Below are 20,211 nucleotides of genomic sequence, written 5' to 3'. Positions count from 1 at the left end.
TGGTAATGGAATACTCAGTGTGAGAAAGGAGACAACTGTTCAGTCCTGGTATCTCCAGAGAGCGCCTATCTTTGCATGTTTACAAAAAAATAATCACAGAGAGAGAGAGAGAGAGAGAGAGAGAGAGAGAGAGAGAGAGAGAGAGAACAAGAAAGTGAAAATGTAGGAATTCCCTGGCAGAGGAAAAAGAAAGGTGAAGACAAAGTTAGGAAAATAAAAGGCGAGTCAGAAGTAACAGGGACGGGGAGGGGAAGTGAACATCAGCAGGGCAGGAACAGGAGCCAGTTAGACGCGGGTGGGTGGCGAATGAGTGGCTAGTTCAGTGACTTGCCAAGCCCGCACAAGCTGGAGGAGGGTGGGGCTTGGGGAAGGGTTAAAGGCTGGGCAAGACTTAAAAGGGAGATGGCCCTAGCTAGTTGATGCCACGGTTTACCTCTGAGGCAAAGGGCAAGGGGACCCAACGCGGGATAAAGGGAGTAAAAGCTTGCCACTGAGGCAGTCCGCGGGCTCGTGAGGAGGCGCGCGCACCAGAGACGCGAACCCCTCGGGGCGCCCGGTCGCCCCGCCACCATGTGCGAGCTGTACTGCAAGCAGGACACTCTGGCGTTGAGGAGGAAGCACATCGGGTAAGGGCTCCCCAGCCCCGAAGGGAACTAATGAGTGCAGTGGGCTGAGAGCTGAAGCCCGACCGCAAGCGGGTGAGCCAGGAACGGCGCCCCAAGATTCCATTGAGGCGGCTGCCAGTGGAGCGCGAGCCGCTGCCCGCCGCACCTGCACAGCTAGCCGCCGGCAGCCCCCAACACGCCCTCCCACGGAGCGTCCCACCACACCTGCGCACATGCGCCCCTTCTTGCAGGGTCGCCTCCCAGGCCCCTCCAGCGCCGTTTGGGTTCTAGTCCCGGGAGGAGTGGGGCTGCGGGCCAGTTAGGGGAGTTGACCCGTGAGGGTTGAAAGCCGCAGAAAACACTATTCCAGGGATGGGTGCTGGGAGAAGGAAGGGTACCTCTCCGCCACTCCCACCAACTTGAAAGGTTTTCAAAACTATGAACTCGAATATTTTTGGTGATGGTTATAAAAACAAATTATTAGGTCTTTTGTTTAAAGTGAACTTTTTCGTATTGCATGTTTAGTTCAGAGGTAAAGGATTAACCAGCCAGTAGAAAAACTTTGAAACCACCATCCTAAGGGTTAAGATGGTACTTACCCGCACTGGTGTCCCCCAAGCTGTGCCCCTCACTTAAGTTTAAAAACGCAGCGTTCTCTCCAGCCTACATTTGTTTTGCCCGTGCTGGAAATGACTTGGTAATACACTGGTGAGCGTAGGGACTGAACATAGTCAGACTTGGCCTCTAATCCTAGTGGGGTGTCATGTTACCTGTGTGACCTCTGTCAAATTAATTTCCTCTTCTGAGGAAGTAGGAATAACAATTCTGCTTCACAGGAATGAGCAAGTGAAATTAATAAATGTGATCTGGGTTTGTTTGTTTGTTTTAAGTAAGAATGAAGGATGATTGCAGCCATTCCAGACCCCTTGCCCTTGTAAAATCAAGCGTCTGCAGTATTTATATGTCACTAGCAAGCGCTGCAGCGGGCGACATTAGAGAGGCCTGGGGGGCGCGAGAAAGAAAGAATCAGGATCCCCTTCGGAGAAATGCTGCGCAGTTTGTCGTACTGAGGCTCCTGAAAGCAGCCCCGGGAGGTGTAAGAAACCGTAAGAAGGTTTAGGAGGCTGGCTAGAGCTTTCTCAGCCCCGCTGTTGGGTCAAAATAGATTCCTCATTACCCGGTCGCCCCTTTCCCTGTTAATAATCACCACTCCCTTCTGTTAGTTTTCACTCCTATATAGTTAGGTTCCAGTGAAAACCTAATGATTTCTGACGTGAGCAGAACAAATTCTGTGAAAGGAGGAATGTAGCCATGGACTAACTGGAAGAATTCTACCTGAAGTCTGAGGGGCAAGGTGGAAAATACTTTGTAACAAGGCAAGGTGAAGTCTGCAGTTTTCAGCCCACATTCATAACAAAGGTCTCTTTGGATTTTAACTTTTAGGTACAAACTAACAGCTGAGTTTGAACCAATAAGAAATTCACATAAATATTGGTTTCATTTTAGCTGATGATGCTTAAATCTTAGGCAGTTTTAAATTTCAGATAACCTATTCATAATAATCAAAATACTTTCTAAACAGTTACATATCAATTTAATATATAAGTATCTAATTAGCCCTCTAAACTACCTCTAATGCACGTGGCAATTTTTGTGTGTGTATACAAAATGACCAAAATAAAAAGAATATATTCACTTTTAGTTTCTAAGTGTCAATAGAGCCAAGATCAGAAATCAGATCTTGTTTCTATGTTGCTAATATTTATACTGCAGACATTCATTCAAGTAACGAAAAATACAGGTGACTTTATTATGCTCAAAAGAGTGGATTAAAGGGTTAGAAGAATAATTGAACTTTACTATTTAAGAATGGAAAATCCATTGGATACAGAGGACCATGCAAAGACATGAAAATGATCTCCCATAAAATCTTATTCATACTATTTAACACTAAGTTGTTTGTATTTAGCCTTTAGTGCTATTTAATTCCTTATAAATCAGAAGGAGAAAGAGGGAAACCAAGCAAACACTGTTTTGGGCTATGACATAAGACAGTCTACTTTCAAATTCTGGATTTCTTACTTACCAGCTATACAACCTGAACAAGTTCCTTAATTTTTTCTGTGCCCCAGTTCGCTTACCTATAAAAATAAGAATGATAATAATCCCTATTTCATATAATTGTTGGGAGAATTAAGTAAGATAATATTCGTAATAGCTGTCAGTTTCTGACACATAGTAAGCCTCTAAAGAAAAAGTTTGGTTTTTCCTGGTAGGATGAAATTTCCCAAAAGAAAATTAGTTACTGGTTCATGTAATTAGATTTGTCAGAGCTTATCCATGTGCTTCTACATAGTGTTGTCAAATCATGGCGAATTTAATATAACAGGAATAAGAAATGTGAGGAGTGTCACAAATGGGGGATTAAGATAAGAGTTTCCAGGCTGACATGATTTTTTTTTTTAATGTGTCACCCAGGTTGTGTTTTCCCTTTCCTTTATGTAATTGTAATTTTCCACTTACAGTGACCTTCGCTGAGAAGGAAACACACCAAGCAGTCCTAGTAGACCAGAGTGTCCCCTTTCATTTCTAGGCCCTCATGCAAAGTCTTCTTCGCTGCGGATCCCCTTAAAATAGTGCGAGCCCAGCGGCAGTACCTCTTTGATGAAAAAGGCGAACAGTACTTGGACTGCATCAACAACGTCGCCCATGGTAATTGTCCTGTCTCGTTGTGCCTTGTGGGATACCTTTATGAGTAAGGCAGACTTGGCACCATTAATATTTGCCTCAGGAATTGCAGAGGCTGCAATTTCTTTGCTGAACAGGACCAGTAGTCTTAGCAGAGAAAAGTTGCAGCAAAATATGGGACAGAAAGAAGATCAACTTTAGTTTTCTTGCTTCAGAATCCCCCTCACTTGCCAGGCATTTAGTATCTTAACTTATTTCCTTGGCTTTTGTCTCCTAAATTTCAGTGGGACACTGTCACCCAGAAGTGGTCAAAGCTGCCCTGAAGCAGATGGAGCTGCTAAATACAAATTCTCGATTCCTCCACGACAACATTGTGGAGTACGCCAAGCGCCTTTCCGCAACCCTGCCGGAAAAACTCTCTGTTTGTTACTTTACAAACTCAGGGTATGTGTCTATGTTTCCCACTCTCCCATTCCCAACAACTTCTTTGTTTACTCTCTCACACATACCTTTTCGTTTTGATTTGTGGTGGAGCACAGATGTCTAAAAAGGTTTCCTGACATTCTTGCCACTTACTAAGTGACCATACACTGGGGACCTGACCAGTCTGGTTCCTGTGCTTTTTAGTCCATGAGCCTGTTGTAGATGGGACAACCAGAAAGCATGTTCCAAGGTTTTTGAGCACAGCCATTCAACTGTTTATTACCGTGGTTTCCTTGGTCAAAGATGGGGAAGGCATCCCGTAAGTATCCTGAAAGGGTATTCAAGTCTTGTGTTCACATGAGAAAACCTAACTAGTCAAAAGACGCTCACCTCTTCTGGTGGTAGAGTAAGTAGCTAAAGTATCCAATAGCTTAGATAGTTTTTTCAAAACATGAATGAGGAAATTTAGCAAACAAAAAGAACTCTACTAAACAAGCTATAACTGCTGTAAGATTTTTGATTGATTTGAACATATTCCCATCACACAAACACTAAAAAAGGAGGAATAAATTAAATAGGTAACATTCCAACTTTTAAATTTTATAAATTCAAATTATTATATATCCATTCTATGGAATATTGTGCAGACATTAAAAGGTATTTTTTGAGCCCTGGCTGGTGTGGCTCAGCTGGTTGGAATGTTGTTCTGTAGATGGAAAGTTCATGGGTTCAATTCCCAGTTGGGGCACATACCCAAGTAGGTTACAGATTTGATCCCCAGTAAGGGAGTATAGGAGAAGGCAGCCAACTGATGTTTCTCTCTCACATCAACGTTTCTTTCTCTCTGTCTATCTCTCCCCACCCCTCTCTAAAAGCAATGAAAAAAAAAAAAAAAGTCCTCAGGTGAAGATTTTTTAAAAGTATGTTTTGAAAATACATGCCTCAGCAGGCACTGGAAGTTGAATCTGAAAGAATGAAAAGAGAGGCTAAGAGTGAGTATTCAAATTACCGCTGCTGAGGCCTCAAGAGCAGCATAGGATCCAGGCCCAGCCTCCATGAGGCCAGATCATCCTGAGGTTCTGTCCCTTCAAGTGCCACATTTCTTTTCATATTGCTATGTATGCGAAACCTCCATTGATTGAGCTGGCCTGAATGGATCGCAGCTGTTTTTTAAAAATGATCTAAGTGAAGCTTTTTTTTTTTAAGAATAGCTTTATGGAGATGTAATTTACATGCCATACAAGTCATCTATTTAAAGTATACCACTCAATGGTTTTTAGCATATGTGCAACAATTACCAGGGTCAACTTTAGAACATTTTCATCACCTCAAAAAGAAATCTTGTACCTACATTAGAAGTCATTTCCCCTTCCCCCATCTCTCCAACTCCTGGCAACCACTAATCAACTTTCTGTGTCTGTGGTTTTGCCTATTATGGACATTTCATGTAATTGGGACCATACAATAGCAGTCTTGTGTGACTGGCTTCTTTTACTTCATGTAATGTTTCCAAGGTGTATCCATGTTGTGGTATGTATAAGCACTTCATCTCTTTTTATTGTGGAATAAATTTTTACTGTATGGAAAAAAAGAAAAGAATATGCATGCGTAATAACATGTGAGAAGCTCACAGTACAATGTTATATTGGGAGGAAACCTACATATTCAGCATAAAATCATATTTTAAATGATATATACGTATATATGTTTAAAAATTAGCTATTAGAAATTCTCTAAATGTTTGATTATATGATTCTGTAATTCACTTTTATCAATGAGATATTTTGAAAACAAATTTTTAACCTGAAGACCTTTATTTTTGTAAAGAATTAAGATAATTTGTTATAAAGCATTCTTGCTTTCAATAAATAAAATATTATAATATTTGATTTTCACTGCTAAAGAATCCTATACTCTCAGAGAATGGTTAACCCCAAAGAACACTGTCCTCAAAGAAGGCTGTCCCCAAAGACTGGAGATGATAAAACCTGGGATAGTACAAAGAATAACATTGAAGTTAAAACAGGCTTCAGTTTGAAACCTGATTCTACTTCTTATTAGCTATGAGAACTTATTCTGGTCACTTACCCTCTTCGAGGCTGTTCCCTCATTCATAAAAAGGAGAATAGTTATGAGAATAAATACAAGCAAAAACATTAAGCATGATGTCTAGCAGATAGAAAACATTCCACAAATGATTATTGTCTTCCCCTGTATCCAAGTAGTAGAGTTAGACTCTATGATCTTCATTTTATAGATAAGAAGTGAATTAAATAGTGGGTCAGTACAACAGAGTTTAGTAGCCAAGTTAACAGTTCCTCATGCTTTCATTCCTCCCAGGGAGGTCAGGCTTAAGGCAGGCTTCTTAGTGTCCTCAAAGTTAATAACCTGCTGATGTGGCTGAACTCCACTAAAGTTTGAAATGAGCAGCATATCCTTCATTTGCATTGTTTCTTCTGTGCGTTGCATTCTTTATTGCAGGCATCTGGGGATCTTGTATTAGAAGGATGAAGTGAGATTGCTGGGTGGGCAAGATTGGAGGTGAAGGAGAGGAGTTCAACTTCTTAATACATTTCTGAGTACAGGGCTCCCCACCCCTTTTTCTAGATTTCTCTTTCTGCAGTTTTAGTTACCCATGGCCAATTGCAATCAGAAAATTCCAGAAATAAACAGTTTATAAGTTTTAAATTGTGGGTCATTCTGATAGCGTGATGAAATCTCGCACCACCTGGCTCTGACCCATCTGGGATGTGAACCCCCTTTGTCCTGCGTATCCACGCGGTACACACTCCCCACCCATTAGTCACTTAGAAGTCCTCTCAGTGATCAGATCGACTGTCTGATCACCCAGGGTGTCACAGTGCTTGTGTTCAGGTAACAGATTTTACTGAATGATTGCCCCAAAGCACAGAGGGTAGTGGTGCTGACAGTTCAGCTGTGCCGAAGAGAAACTGAAAAATCGCTTCCTTGGAGTGTAAAGGTGCGTACAGTACAATAAGATAATTTGAGAGAAAGAGATCACATTCACATAACTTTCATTACAGTATATTGTTTATAATTGTTCAATTTGATTATTAATTATTGTTAATCTCTTACTGTGCCTAATTTATAAATTAAACTATCATAGGTATGAATGTATAGGACAAAATGGTATATATAGGGTTTGGAACTATCCACAGTTTCACATATCCATTGGGAGTCTTGGAACGTATGCCCCTCAGATAAGAGGGGACTGCTGTAATTAAAATTTTGAAATATTTTAAAATAAGTTATGTTACATTGTTCACTATATATTATCTTATAGATCTGAAGCCAATGACTTAGCCTTACGCCTGGCTCGGCAGTTCAGGGGCCACCAAGATGTGATCACTCTTGACCAGTAAGTCTTAAACACAACATTTCTAAGCAAGAAGCTCCTTCAGAGACAAAATCGTCTTAACTCTATCCATAGTAATACCATAAGCACATGTAGAGCAGGGTGGATATATGGCACAGTGATTTTTACTGGTATTAGGGTATCAAGGCCAGGTTAGGCCTGCAGGATACTTAATTCCTTGCAAGTACCTGCAAACATGGGAAGCGCTATTGGGTGCTGTGGTTATGGCCTCATGTGCTTTGCATGAATCAGGGCTTACTTTTCGCACATTAACTATTTATTTAGCCATTACAATGTGTAACTCCATCTTTTTCCAAATAAAAATACAATTGGCGTCTTAAAAATCCAAGCAATCACTTAACTATTGTGACTATGCACTGTACTTAATTTAAAAGATAACAATTTAGAGACCTGTGATTACATCGGACCCTCCAGTATTATCTCTGCATCCCACAATCCTTAATTCAGTCATAGCTACAAAGTCCCCTTTGCCATGTAACATGTTCTTAAATTCAAGGTTTAGGACGTGGCCATCTTGGGGGTGGGGGGTGGCTACCACAGTTGATTTTTCAGTTCTCTTTTATTCTCATTCTTCCCACATATAGACAATTATTCTAATGTATCTGCTGTATGTCTTTTATTTTAGTATTTTTGTAAAATGTATATTATTTTATATGCATGTTTTAATTTTTTAAGTATTGCTATAGATCTCTTTCTGTTTCTCACTTTTTTCCCTCAGTACAGTTTCAAGATTTTATGTTGATGGGGGCACATCTATTCTTCTAATTCAGTGCTGTCTGATCGAAATATAATTTGAGCCAAATAGGAAATTTATAATTTTCTAGTATACATTATATCCAAAATATCATTTCAACATGTAATCATTATAAGAGATATTGAGCTTTCTCTCTCTCTCTCTTTGTATTGTCCTTAAAGTCCAATGTGTGTCTTACACTTCGAGCACATGTCAGTTCAGACTTGCTGCATTTCAAGCTCTCAATAGCTACAACGTGGGGAGTGACTGCCATAGGGAACAACACAGCTAGAACTATTGCATGTCATCCCTCCCCGCCCCTGTGGTGGGTACTGTGACTGCCCTTTACCCCCAGCCACCACAAACAGCGCTGCAATGAGCATCCTTGCACATGTATCCTTACAGACCTTTCTGAGAACTTCTTAGAGATAAGCACCCAGAAACAGGATTGCTAGGCCATAGGGGCACTATAAACATTGTTAATTTGACTAACTACGGCCAGATCCACCTCCAAAACGGTTACAATGCTCACCACACAGTGCATGAAATTTCCCATTTTTCCAAGTCCTCACCAAAACCTAACAGTATCTTGTTTTCTAATCTTTTCTAATTTTTGTCAGTCTAATAGGTATAAAATGATACCAATATCGTTTTAATTTGCAATTTTCTAATTATGAGTTTGAGTATCTCCTCATACACTTATTATACATTTGTGATTTCTCTTATAAAAATTACTGCTCATATTCTTTGCCCACTTTTAAAACTTGGATTCCACCCTTTTCTTGTTGGTTTGCAGTTGCTTATATAGTCTAGATCAGAGGATTTCAACCTTGATTGTGTTTTAGAATTACCTGGGGAATTTTTTTTAATACCAATGCCAGGTTCCATGCCAGGCCCATGAAAGAGATTCACTAGAGGTGCATTCTAGGAAATAGTATATATTTTTAAATTTCCCAAGAGGTCCTAATATACAGACAGAATCAAAAACTACCATTTGGGGAATTAATCTCTTTAAATGTGAAACATCTCAAATATGTATTTCCTATCATATGTCTTTTAACTTTGTCATTGGTATTCTTCAACACAAATCTTTAATTTTGTCAAATCAAATAGATAAAATTTTATCTTATTGTTTGTGTTTTCTACGTTTTGTTAGTATCTCTTTCCCAGCCACAGATTTCAAAGATATTCTTTATTTTCTTCTACTACCTATATAATTACTCCTCATATTGAATGCACCTGTGGAGCCCCCGTGTTACCATTTATGTGTGGATATATCTCTGAGCCCACCTTCTGTCCTAACCATCTCTTTGTCCTTACTCCAGTGCCATACTAATTGTATTACTATGGTTCTATAGCATGGTTTAATCTATGACTTAAACAAGAGTGCTCGTTCTTTGCTTTATATAGTTATATTTGCCTGATATATGCAACTGAATATCCTTTGGAAACCATTCCAAACAGAAACACAGCCCATTATATGATAGAAAGTTATTTTTAAAATTCACTAGAATGTTACTATCAAATGCACTTTTCATGAGGCTATAGAAAATAATACTTTTTACATTTAGGTAACATAGCAGATATAATTTAATTTAAAGAATTTAAGTTCTTTCTGGTGGAAAATAAAACTTTTATGAGGATACATGTATTTGGCTTTCCTTTTATTATTATTATTATTATTACATGAATACAGAACTGGACAAATTAAATGGCCAGTCCTGCCATGGATAATTAGATCCCATACTGTTAAATCTGGCACTGATATTGAGCTTCTCTTTGGATGATATGCAACACTATTTTTTGTATGCTACAAAAACATCCTTCTTTAAGCAATTTTTTTACTGTTTTTTTTTCTTTTCTTTTCAGTGCTTACCATGGCCACCTATCATCTTTAATTGAGATCAGTCCATATAAATTTGGGCAGGGCACAGCTGTCAAGAAAGAATTTGTGCACGTGGTAAGTATTTCAGGATCCAAGAATCAGAATGTTAGTACTGGAAGAATGCCTAGTGATAATCCAGTCCAATCCTTTAATTGAAATGAAACCATGAAAAAGAAACTAAGTTCTAGAGCAGTATGTGACTTGCTAAAGTCAAAAAGCTAGTTAATGACAGGATATGGTTTAAAATCCATTGATGAATAACACAACGAACAAATTAGTGTAGTGATAGTGATATCTGTTCTTCACAGCTGTTTATTTTTCTTGCCCCTTGGTCTTTAATTATTTTTTCCATCAATGATATCAGCTTGAAATTCAGAGTTAAATTAAGTGTGTATGATTATCTTTAAGTTGCTCTATGCTAAATTATTATATAGATTTATTAAGTAAAATAAACAAATAAAATAAACCAATTAACTTGTTGAAACCGTAAAACTGATTTATTTGGTTTAAGTGAGGATCAGTAGACTTTCTTAAGAGAATTGTCAATACCTTCTTTTAAATTTTAAGATCTGGGATCAGTGCTAAGACACTTGAGTTCTCTGAATGGTTATAATTTGCTATAAAATTGGTAAATATTAGTTTATTTTCAATCTAGAATAGTTAATACAGTTTCCATTCATTGACATTTTCAGATAATATAATTATACTTATTGATTTGAATTTGGTCCCTGTGTGAATATAGGGATGCAATCTTGACTTACAAGGATCTAGGACCTAATCCAAGCTCCCACGCCAATGAAAAGATTTCAGTTACTCACAGAATTTAGAAATGTTATGTAAAAACCATGAAAGAACCTAGAGTCACTTCAATCCACATGGTCACCTTTCTAATATACTTTTGTGGGAAAATGCCAAATTTTAAAGGATTATTTTTCCAAGAGGCAAATCATAAGAAACTCTATTATTTGATATATTTAAGGCACCAACTCCAGATACTTACAGAGGAAAATATAGAGAAGACCATGCAGACCCAGCTGGCGCTTATGCAGATGAAGTGAAGAAAATTATTGAAGAATCTCATAAGAGTGGAAGGAAGGTTTGTATTTAAAGTTTTGAAAACATTTAACATCTTGTATAAAGTGGATTTAAATCATTGTGATATATTAAAAAGGTGGTAAAGGACTAGATCTCATTTCCCTTTCTTTTCTGGTTACATTTCCACTTGGTTTATATTTCAAAAAGTCTGTTATTATAGTCATGCCTCTAAGACTATCTATTTTTATTTACCCTGGAAGGGCAATCACTGTGCCCATTCCAGAACTGGTTGCCTGACTCTGACCTTCCTAGTGGATGCAGACTCTGGTCCAAAGGGATAGAGGAGAGAGAATTAAGGAAGGTGATAGGATAGGGCAGGGACGGATTATTCTACTGCAGAGCAGCACAGGGGCTAGTGCCTGATGCCAGGAAGGGGAGAGGCAGGATGGCCCAGAAGCATCAGAAGCAGTGCAGACTCCAGGACCCACAAAGGAGCCTTGGCATGTCCCTTGAACTGGTTCAGCTTTCCTGAAGCCGCAGAACTTGGGTAAGTCATGTCAGAAAAAGTTTCTTCCGATGTGGCCCTGGACCTCTGCGACAGAACCAAAATCCTGCAGAGTAGGAAAAAGACTTTATTTTCGGAGTCTTCACCCTTCTGTCTTCAGCTTAATGTTTAATTCCCAGCCCATCTGAGGGTTACTAATGTGATGTTTTAATGTGATTTTATACATGCTTTGCCTTCAACATGTTTAGGCATCGACATGGAAAAAAAAAATCTTAACTGAAATGAAAATGAGGGCTTTGCCTTTTCCCATTTAGGTATTTTGTCTTGATGACTGGAGAGTCATTTTCACTTCTTAACTGTTCCTTCTTTTTCTTTTCAACCCATTCTATTTTCATATCTTCCTATGTTATACCTATGCAGGTGGACCTAAGCTTAATATACTTTTCCTATTCAAATGTAGCCTTTATCTCTTTACTGAACAGTGAGCATTGCTTCCAGGAAAAACATTTTACATTACCAAGATCATATGGTCTTTTTGCTGCAAAAGGAATTTTAATAATCTTTTGAGCACTTTAGCATTCAATAGTTATTAAATTGATGTTGTCATGTTAACAACTCTGAAAGCCATGAGCAAATATGGAATTGGATACTTTGAAATATTAGATGTGCTTAGAAAGTCATAGAATTGTAGAGAATATTTATTTTGAGTCCAACAATTTCATTTTACAGCTAATAAATAAAATATTTTAAAATGAGAGACTTAGGCTAAGGTAATACAGTTACTAGGAGGTAGGCTGGACTAGAACCTTGGTTCTTTTGACTTCATATCTCAATATCTCTTCATAGTTCAGTGTTACCTATCTCCTACTTCTTTCTTATCCTCAAGAATACTTCCTCTGTAGTTCCTAGTGTGAATTGCCTAATTCTGTTGAGTTAAGCCTGGTTCAGGACAAGAATCAGAAATACAGAACATAACTTGTGTGTGGTCTCAAATAACCCTCCCATTTCATTAGTGCAAACTCCAAGCTTGGGCAGTCCTAGTTCCCCAAGCTGAGAAATGAGCACCACAGTAATGTATTTAGAACCTGGGTGATTTCTCAGATCTTCATATAAAGACTGATCAAAACATCAGTTTCATTCAATTGGTCCCAATGAAAACATTGCATTTAAATTAATTGTAAAGAAATGGAAAGCACCCTTTCCTCTGTTTCTCATGATATTTTAATTGGTACCCTAGAATTGCAGAAACTGATGCTTCAGATCACTTGCTTTTTCATCACAGACATTTTTTCTTTTTAATTAAATGGCCTATTTGCCAAGTGCTGTGGGTCCATTCCCAGCCATTTTTAAAGAAACCTGCTCTTTAAAAGTCCTCTTCTTTAGGTAGTATGAGGGGGACCTAATGGACTTTGACTTCATCTTCTCTTGTCTAGATTGCTGCCTTTATTGCTGAGTCCATGCAGAGTTGTGGCGGACAAATAATTCCTCCAGCAGGCTACTTCCAGAAAGTGGCAGAGTATGTACTTGATGTGGGCACCCTTGATCAAACTGAGGCCACTGTGACAATTCTGTAGGGCCATACTGGTTGTTAAAATATGGAAGTACTTCCAAAATAGCTGGTAAATAGCCAATTCAGAGTGCCTGACACCCCAGAACTCCCAGAATTCCTCCACCTTCCCAAGACCCAGCAAATGAAGAGCTCACACATGGTCTAGCAGGGGGGCCTGCAGGACTCTGCCCCAGCCCCTGGCCTGGCATTCTTTCTGATTGGCCAGTGCCTAAGCTTTACCAATTACTAAAGATTTGAAGATTAACCCTGCTAAACACTGCTTCTTGTTCACTTCTTTCTCTTCCCAGTAAATACAGAATAGATCTAATCTGGAAATTATGTGGTTATATTTCAAAGTCAATGACAACATAGATGTCATTGGGGGTTTTGAACACTGAAATATTTTTAACAAGATTCTAGGCTTCAGGTTAGCAACATTTTTTCTTAAGTTCTCAAAAATCTTGGTGGGTGGGTATGGGGATGCTCAGCGACCTGAAGGCATTAGACTATCCTCTTGTTTTTCAGATATGTACACGGAGCAGGAGGTGTGTTTATAGCTGATGAAGTTCAGGTTGGCTTTGGACGAGTTGGGAAACATTTCTGGAGCTTCCAAATGCATGGCGAAGGCTTTGTTCCAGACATCGTCACCATGGGAAAACCAATGGGCAATGGCCACCCAGTAGCATGCGTGGTAACAACCAAAGAAATTGCAGAAGCCTTCAGCAGCTCAGGAATGGAGTACTTCAATACGGTATATCTTGGTCTCTGACTCTAATGCTAAGAAGGGAAAAGAATGCTTGCTCTTATACTTCTTGCTAATATAGTAAAGATTAAAGCTCAATATTGCCAGCTAAACACCACAGAACCTTAGCCAAACTTTAATCTAACCATCCTTCATTCTATCTGACACAGTTTTTCTTGTATTTTTCCTTTTGTGTCTTTCCCCTTTCTCAAATGTTCTTATTAATTATTCTACTTATAGATGTCTCCCCTGATAAACTCTAGAGGTTATAATATTTCAGTAACAGATGATATTATTTCTTTGTTTTGTATCATATTTAAATTTCTAAAACATCTCTGTTTAGATGATTCACTACTATAAATATCATATGGCTGACATAGGAGATACTAAATTTTTAGCTTTGGGAAATTTTATTTCTTTGGTTTTACCCATCCCCCCACCAAAGTAATAAGCTTTAAGCTGGGAAAAAATATTATAGTTTGTACAGTATGTATAATAGTATTTGTTATTTGTGATTGCTACAAGTAAGATTCAAATCTAAGGACATAAATTATTGGAAGAAACCCATATCCCCCTCACTGAACCACACTCTGAAATCTTTAATTCCCAACACATTGTCTATTTTTTGTTTGGATGAACCAATAAATTTCCTGATAGTCTTTCATACTACTTATGCAGCATGGAGAATATAATTTAGATTTAATTTTCTTTCAATCTTAATGAATAGAATCATGCTGTATTCTAAATCTATGAAATTAATGTCACGAGAGAAAATTTTATTGAAATTATGACACAAATTTCTCATAGGTGAAGCAATGCTACTAATTTAATTATTATTTTTTCTCATCTATCTTTTTTTTCTGAAGTATGGTGGAAATCCAGTATCTTCTGCTGTTGGTTTGGCTGTCCTGGATGTGATTGAAAATGAAGACCTTCAAGGAAATGCCACAAGAGTGGGGAGTTATCTTATTGAGTTACTGAATAAACAGAAAGCTAAGCACCCTTTGATAGGAGATATCAGGTGTGTTTATCATGACACCATTATGTAGTTGTTCATTCTTCCAAATTAAAGTAATTTATATTTTACCTGATAAATTTAAAATAAAGTACATAAAACTAAATCTAGAAAACACTGAAAACATAAAAAACAGAACTTATTCTTAATCTAGAACCCAGATATCATCACTACTGTTAACTTTTGGGTGTATATCTTCTAAAAAATTTTTAAAGATGAAACTGAGGTAATTTCAGCACCAAAAAGATGAAAAGAGGGAACTTGAAGTAAATTGTTTATTAAAAATTATTTAAAATTTGATATCCAGAAAAATTTGATATTATACATATATATATATATATATATATATATATATAACATTTATCATCATATATCATTATCATCATAGTCTGAAGAGGTTGTTTTTAAGCCTTTTGTTTTTTCAATTAAGCGAAAGGAGAAAAAAACTGGATGACAAAAACAATTTGTTTCAAAAACTAGAAAGAGCTATAAACAGTGGATTGGTATCTTGGATTAGTGCAAATCAATTACAATTACCCTTAAAGAGAATCACATTCAGCCTCATATTCAACTAAAGTTTAGGGACCGTGTTAATTTTTTGTGGTGATGCAGCATTCAGTCAAGTGTGTCAAGTTTTCTTTTTTCTCTTCCCTCAGGGGTATTGGCCTTTTTATCGGAATTGATTTAGTGAAGGACCATCAGAGAAGGACCCCCGCCACAGCTGAAGCTCAGCACGTTATCTACAAGTAAATACACTTCCACCCTGTTTGGTGCCTAGGTTCTAGGGTGCCCACCCTCATGAAAGTTTCTTTTACTTCCTACCATCTCTCCAAATAAGGAAAGTTTAACACATGTGCATTTTTTAAATGTGGGCTTCTAGCATGTGGATAATGAAACTGTTCTATGTTCACATTATTCTTAAAGAAACTTACTTGTTATTTGCATGGACTCACATGTATTTCCTGCATCCTCATTAGGATGAAAGAAAAGCGAGTGCTTCTCAGTGCCGATGGACCTCACAGAAATGTACTTAAAATAAAACCGCCTATGTGTTTCACTGAAGAAGATGCAAAGTTGTTGGTGGACCAGCTTGATGGGATTCTAACAGGTCTGTTCACAGATTTTTAAGATGCCTCCTTGCCCCGCAGACTTTCTGTTCTCTACCACAAACCGCAGCCTGACCATACATGACTGTGCCTTGTTATTCATGACAGACATGAAGGAGGGCAGAAATGAATGTTAACTTTTTATTTAGAACTAGGAAAAGATAGCTAGAAAGTAATAACTACATTATGGACTCTTAATTAAATTAAAATTTTCTGTTTGTACTCACACAGCTCCAGGCCTAAGCTTTACTGAAATAGCACACTGTTCTATTTTTATCATTTTTTTTCACTTTTTAAAAAATTGCATGCTGACATTGTACCATGCACTACAAATTCTGCTGTGTATAGTATTTCAACATTGTACTGTGAAAATATGTGAAATATTATTGGAGTCTACAGGCTAACGATTATTTGTTATACGCTGAGTCATTCAATTTTGTGTATTTTACCTATTACAATTTAATTTTTGAGGACTTCTATTTGTCATTCAAAATTATAGCCTATCATAGGAACTTACCTTTTGTTTATGTTTACTTGTATTATAAAATTAGATTAATTTATTTTTCTGTCATGAACATAAATTGATATTAGAAAGTAAACTAGCAATATAAAACCATGTTGAAAACATAAAATGCTGTCAAATGTTAGAATTTTTGTTATTGCTTTAGTTATATTTTTAAGATTTAACTTCTCTTCTCCCTTCTCACTCTTTTAGGGTTAAGACGGGGCTGAGAAGCCAAGAATAAACATAGCATATGAAATAGATAATTAATGTTTGGGAACTTGAGAGTCAGCCCAAGTTATGTGTCCTAAGTCACTGCCTTTGGACAAAGACGATGCTGACACCCAAGCCTGCAAGCATTTCTCACTCACCTGATGGTCCTCTGGCCCCTTGCAGGGCCAGGCTGTGGGAAGAGTAGAGGCTGGGGCAGGTCCATCACTATTACTTAAAAGCCACCTTGCAGCTTAATCGCTACCAATGACGGGCCAAAGCATTTCCTGTGAATGAAGTGAGGGCGGCACAGCTGACATAGGCCCAGTGCCACTTGTACGTGATAGTGATGAAATGCTGCACTAAAAGCTTAAAAGCAGCAATTTGCACAGTGACACTTTAAAAAAACAAAAAACAAACATTTACCTCTCTATTCTTAAGGGTATTTCTACAGATGCCAAAAGGGTTTTTGTTTTTGGTTTGTTTGTTTTTTTGAGATTTTTATGTTCTATCTTCTCCATTGTGCCCTCCTCAATACAGTTTTAGAAGAAGCCATCGGAGCCAAAACTGAGAGTGTGGTGATCTCTGAGAATACACCCTGCAGAACAAAGGTAAGAGCTAGCTACTGTATTTTTAGGAGAAAAGTTGAAAACTTGAGGAATTTATGAAAAAGGAATACAAATTTTTAAAAATTGTACAATGACCTTTAGAATAAAACCCACCTTTGCTAGGGTTGTCTTATTGTTGCAACTTTGGGTGCATCCTTAAATTTCAAGGTGTGTGCCAGCCCACTTGAAAGGAATAAAGCCAAAGAACTGTTCTGATAGGACCATTCCCATAACAACCAAAATCCCTCTGGCCCATAAAGAGGGCCTTCAAAACTATAGAGATGATTACATGTATCCTAAAGGCCTTCTTGTTTGCTCTGAAGACCACCTGACACTGCCTCAGATTCTCACACACCATTCTTTAAAATCAACAGAAGCATTAGCAGTGTGGCTCCAAAATGCCAGAGTCTGATCCTGAAGTGAACTAAAGTCAAAACTTCAAATGGCCTCCGGAGCCTGGGAACCATCTGGCACCCAGTGGCCTACTTTCTGCATTTGATGTACTTCCAGCAGAGGGCCTTTCCATTCTCTCCCTGAGCTACCCAGGGTATGAGAGAGAGCTCCCCGGGTCAGGACACAGTAAGGCAAAAAACTTGAGAGGCTTTGTTGCATAATTTGTTTATGACTTTGCCGCATAAAGGCACAATCGGTGCCTTGAGACTGCCTGCACATTCAGTGTGGTCAGCAGAGTCCTTCTCCTCATTGAAAAACATGAGGCACTGAGTGAGAGCAAATGATTTGCTGAACAGGGCAAACAGATTCTAGAAACCAATGATTATCTGCTCTTTGAGAATAGCTTCTCTGTCTAGGACAGAATCGGAGGTCTAAGAACTGAGCAAGCATTGAAAAGGAGCTTCCATAAAATGGGCTCACCGTGAGAAATCCTACTCTGGAGTTAGCAAAGTTAACACACGTTTCTGAAATGTTGGCTCAGAGTGCCAGATTCAAATGTCTATGGAAGATACTTACCAGCATCAGGGAGGAACAACCAGTGTTGTGTGGGGTTGTGCAGTGTTGGGTTGGATTCTCCTGTGTGCTGTGTTTGTCTGTCTACCAGTGTACCTGTTTTTGGGAGGCTCAGCAGGTTAGGTGAAGTGTCCAGTGGAGTTTGTGTGCCTGTCTTGCAGGTGCCTAAGGAAGCACCCTTGGAATTGCTCAGTGAGGTTGCCCCGGACCAGAAAGAAAATCCCAGGCAAAAGAGAAATGGATTGTGCACGGATAAACATTCACTGCTCAGTAAGAGACTCAAGACATGAGAGATTAGTGTTTTAAAGCAAGATAAATACCCTAAGTTATGAATGGATGGAAGTGTCTTCTTAACAGTTCTCTGCACTCTCTAAAGATAGAATTTGCATTCCATATAGATTCGTCAATAAAAAAGGTAAATGACTGTAAGAATAAACCAAGTGATGATCAAACCATGTCAAGATTATTAGTTCAGCCTTTAGCCTGTTAATTCCTTACTTGAACTTTCTGAATGTACTTAATTTATTCTACTAAATGTAAGCTTTAAGTTGAATATTATGTGGGAAGTTTTACTTCTCATGTTTCAATGTTTGAAATAAGAGAGTAAAGTACAACAGGTTCTTTAAGTTAGGAAACTTAGTGCCTTAAAATATGAATTCTGTAATGATTCCTTTTGTATACATTTATGGACTATAAAAAAATAAAAGATAATGTAAACCAAACATGTTTTACTAGCAAAGTGTTTATCCTTCTTTTGTAGAGAATATTAAGATTTGGGGTGGTAAAGTCAGTCATTTGGGGAAAAGTCACATACAGCAAATGTTAAAAGTGAATGAATAATCCAGACCTCTGGCAGGGAGCTAGGACTAAGTTAATCATGATCCTGGGGTCAGGGAACACGGAATACACCCAGAAACACTCTAAACAGGTAGCTGGAAGAGCAGCAGGAGCCAAAACACTGTGTCCACATTTAGGAGACTGAGCTTTGTCTACTCAGATTGTGTCACCTTGGCAAGTTCCTTACCTGTCAGGTAAGAAATTAACTTTGAACCAAACATCTTTCTTTCCGAACTATCAAGTTTGTCATGCACACCCACACACACACCCCACACTTGTAACCAGACATGAGGAAACCTGGAACCTCAAGAGATTCTCCATTACACGCTGGTGCCACAAAACATCAACTTGGAAGGCAATGGACCGAACTGGAAGAAATTTGAATTTTATTGCCTTCCTAGTAGTTGTTAAATTTTGTGTTTTTTGTTGCATAGAGATAATAATCTTGTTATGGCGATTTCATGACAACTGAGGATGTTGGGAAGAAAGTTAATTGTAAAAAGCCTCCCTTCAGAGTTCATCATAGATAAAAGTACTACAAAAATGCAATATTATTAATACTTTTTACTCCTAAAAGTATAACTGATTCTGGATGCTGGCTGGGTAATGCTGACGTTAGTTCCCAAAGCTGGCAGAGGAAAGGGAGTACGGGTCTCTGTGGTTTGCTTCTAGTAAACAGCTGATGACAAGGTAACTCCTGTTAGCAATGCATGTTGTCTCCCTTCCTAGAGCTGGTATAGGTGCTCAAGGGAGGAAGGACGAAACCCATACCTGTGTTTGTTTTCCAAATATAAAATAATAGAAAGCAAAGACTTCATTCTCCAATACACTCCACTCTTCTTCATTATCTAAAAATTAAGTTTTTATAATAAGAAATTGAGAGGCAGAAATAAGTGACTCCTTTCTGAATGCACCTGCTTGGGATGCCATGGTTAGCTGCCTCATGTGTGTGGCCTCAAAAGAGAAGCTGCGTCACGGGGGGTCCTCGGGAACTCTCTTGAGTCCCCAGGTGGATCTAAGACAAAGATGGTTAGAGGTACAAGAGAATGATAAAGCTAACTACTGTAAAAGATAACAGAACAAGGAAATAGGAGTAGTCAGGGGGAGACTTTCAGGAGAAGAGCTAGAAATGAGGAGTGAGTAAGAAGATCCTCAGGTGGAGGTGCAGCTCAGAGACGGTCTGTGCGGGCACGCGGAGCTCCAGTGCACAGACAGCACATAACGGGAGCGGTGCCGGGCAGGCACGACCAGGCCCTGCCATCTCTGCTGACTTCTCCACTGGCTGGGGCTCTCAGAGACAGTATACCCAGCTTTAACTCTGCAGTGGATCTTTTTTTTTTTTTTTTAAATAAAGATTATATTTATTTATTTATTTTTAGAGGGGGAGAGGGGGAGAAAGAGAGGG

General features: G+C 38.5%; 1 protein-coding gene across 1 annotated transcript; it reads left to right on the top strand.

The window, feature by feature from the left end:
- The first annotated feature begins 400 nt into the window (after positions 1-400).
- ETNPPL (ethanolamine-phosphate phospho-lyase) lies at positions 401-18,691 on the top strand. Its single transcript, XM_090266400.1, has 13 exons — positions 401-626; positions 3,199-3,317; positions 3,578-3,737; positions 7,021-7,095; positions 9,716-9,806; positions 10,711-10,827; positions 12,705-12,787; positions 13,346-13,571; positions 14,429-14,583; positions 15,234-15,323; positions 15,555-15,685; positions 16,936-17,006; positions 18,131-18,691. The coding sequence occupies exons 1-13, from the start codon at positions 571-573 to the stop codon at positions 18,257-18,259; spliced, it is 1,503 nt and encodes a 500-aa protein (XP_090122526.1). The 5' UTR covers positions 401-570; the 3' UTR covers positions 18,260-18,691.
- Positions 18,692-20,211: the final 1,520 nt, after the last annotated feature.

This window comes from Furipterus horrens, unplaced genomic scaffold, assembly GCF_987537825.1.
Source record: "Furipterus horrens unplaced genomic scaffold, mFurHor1.1.pri manual_scaffold_2, whole genome shotgun sequence".
In the NCBI taxonomy this organism is placed as follows: Eukaryota; Metazoa; Chordata; class Mammalia; order Chiroptera; family Furipteridae; genus Furipterus; species Furipterus horrens.
Note: the sequence above shows the minus strand (reverse complement) of the source record. Positions and strands in the feature narration are given on the sequence as shown.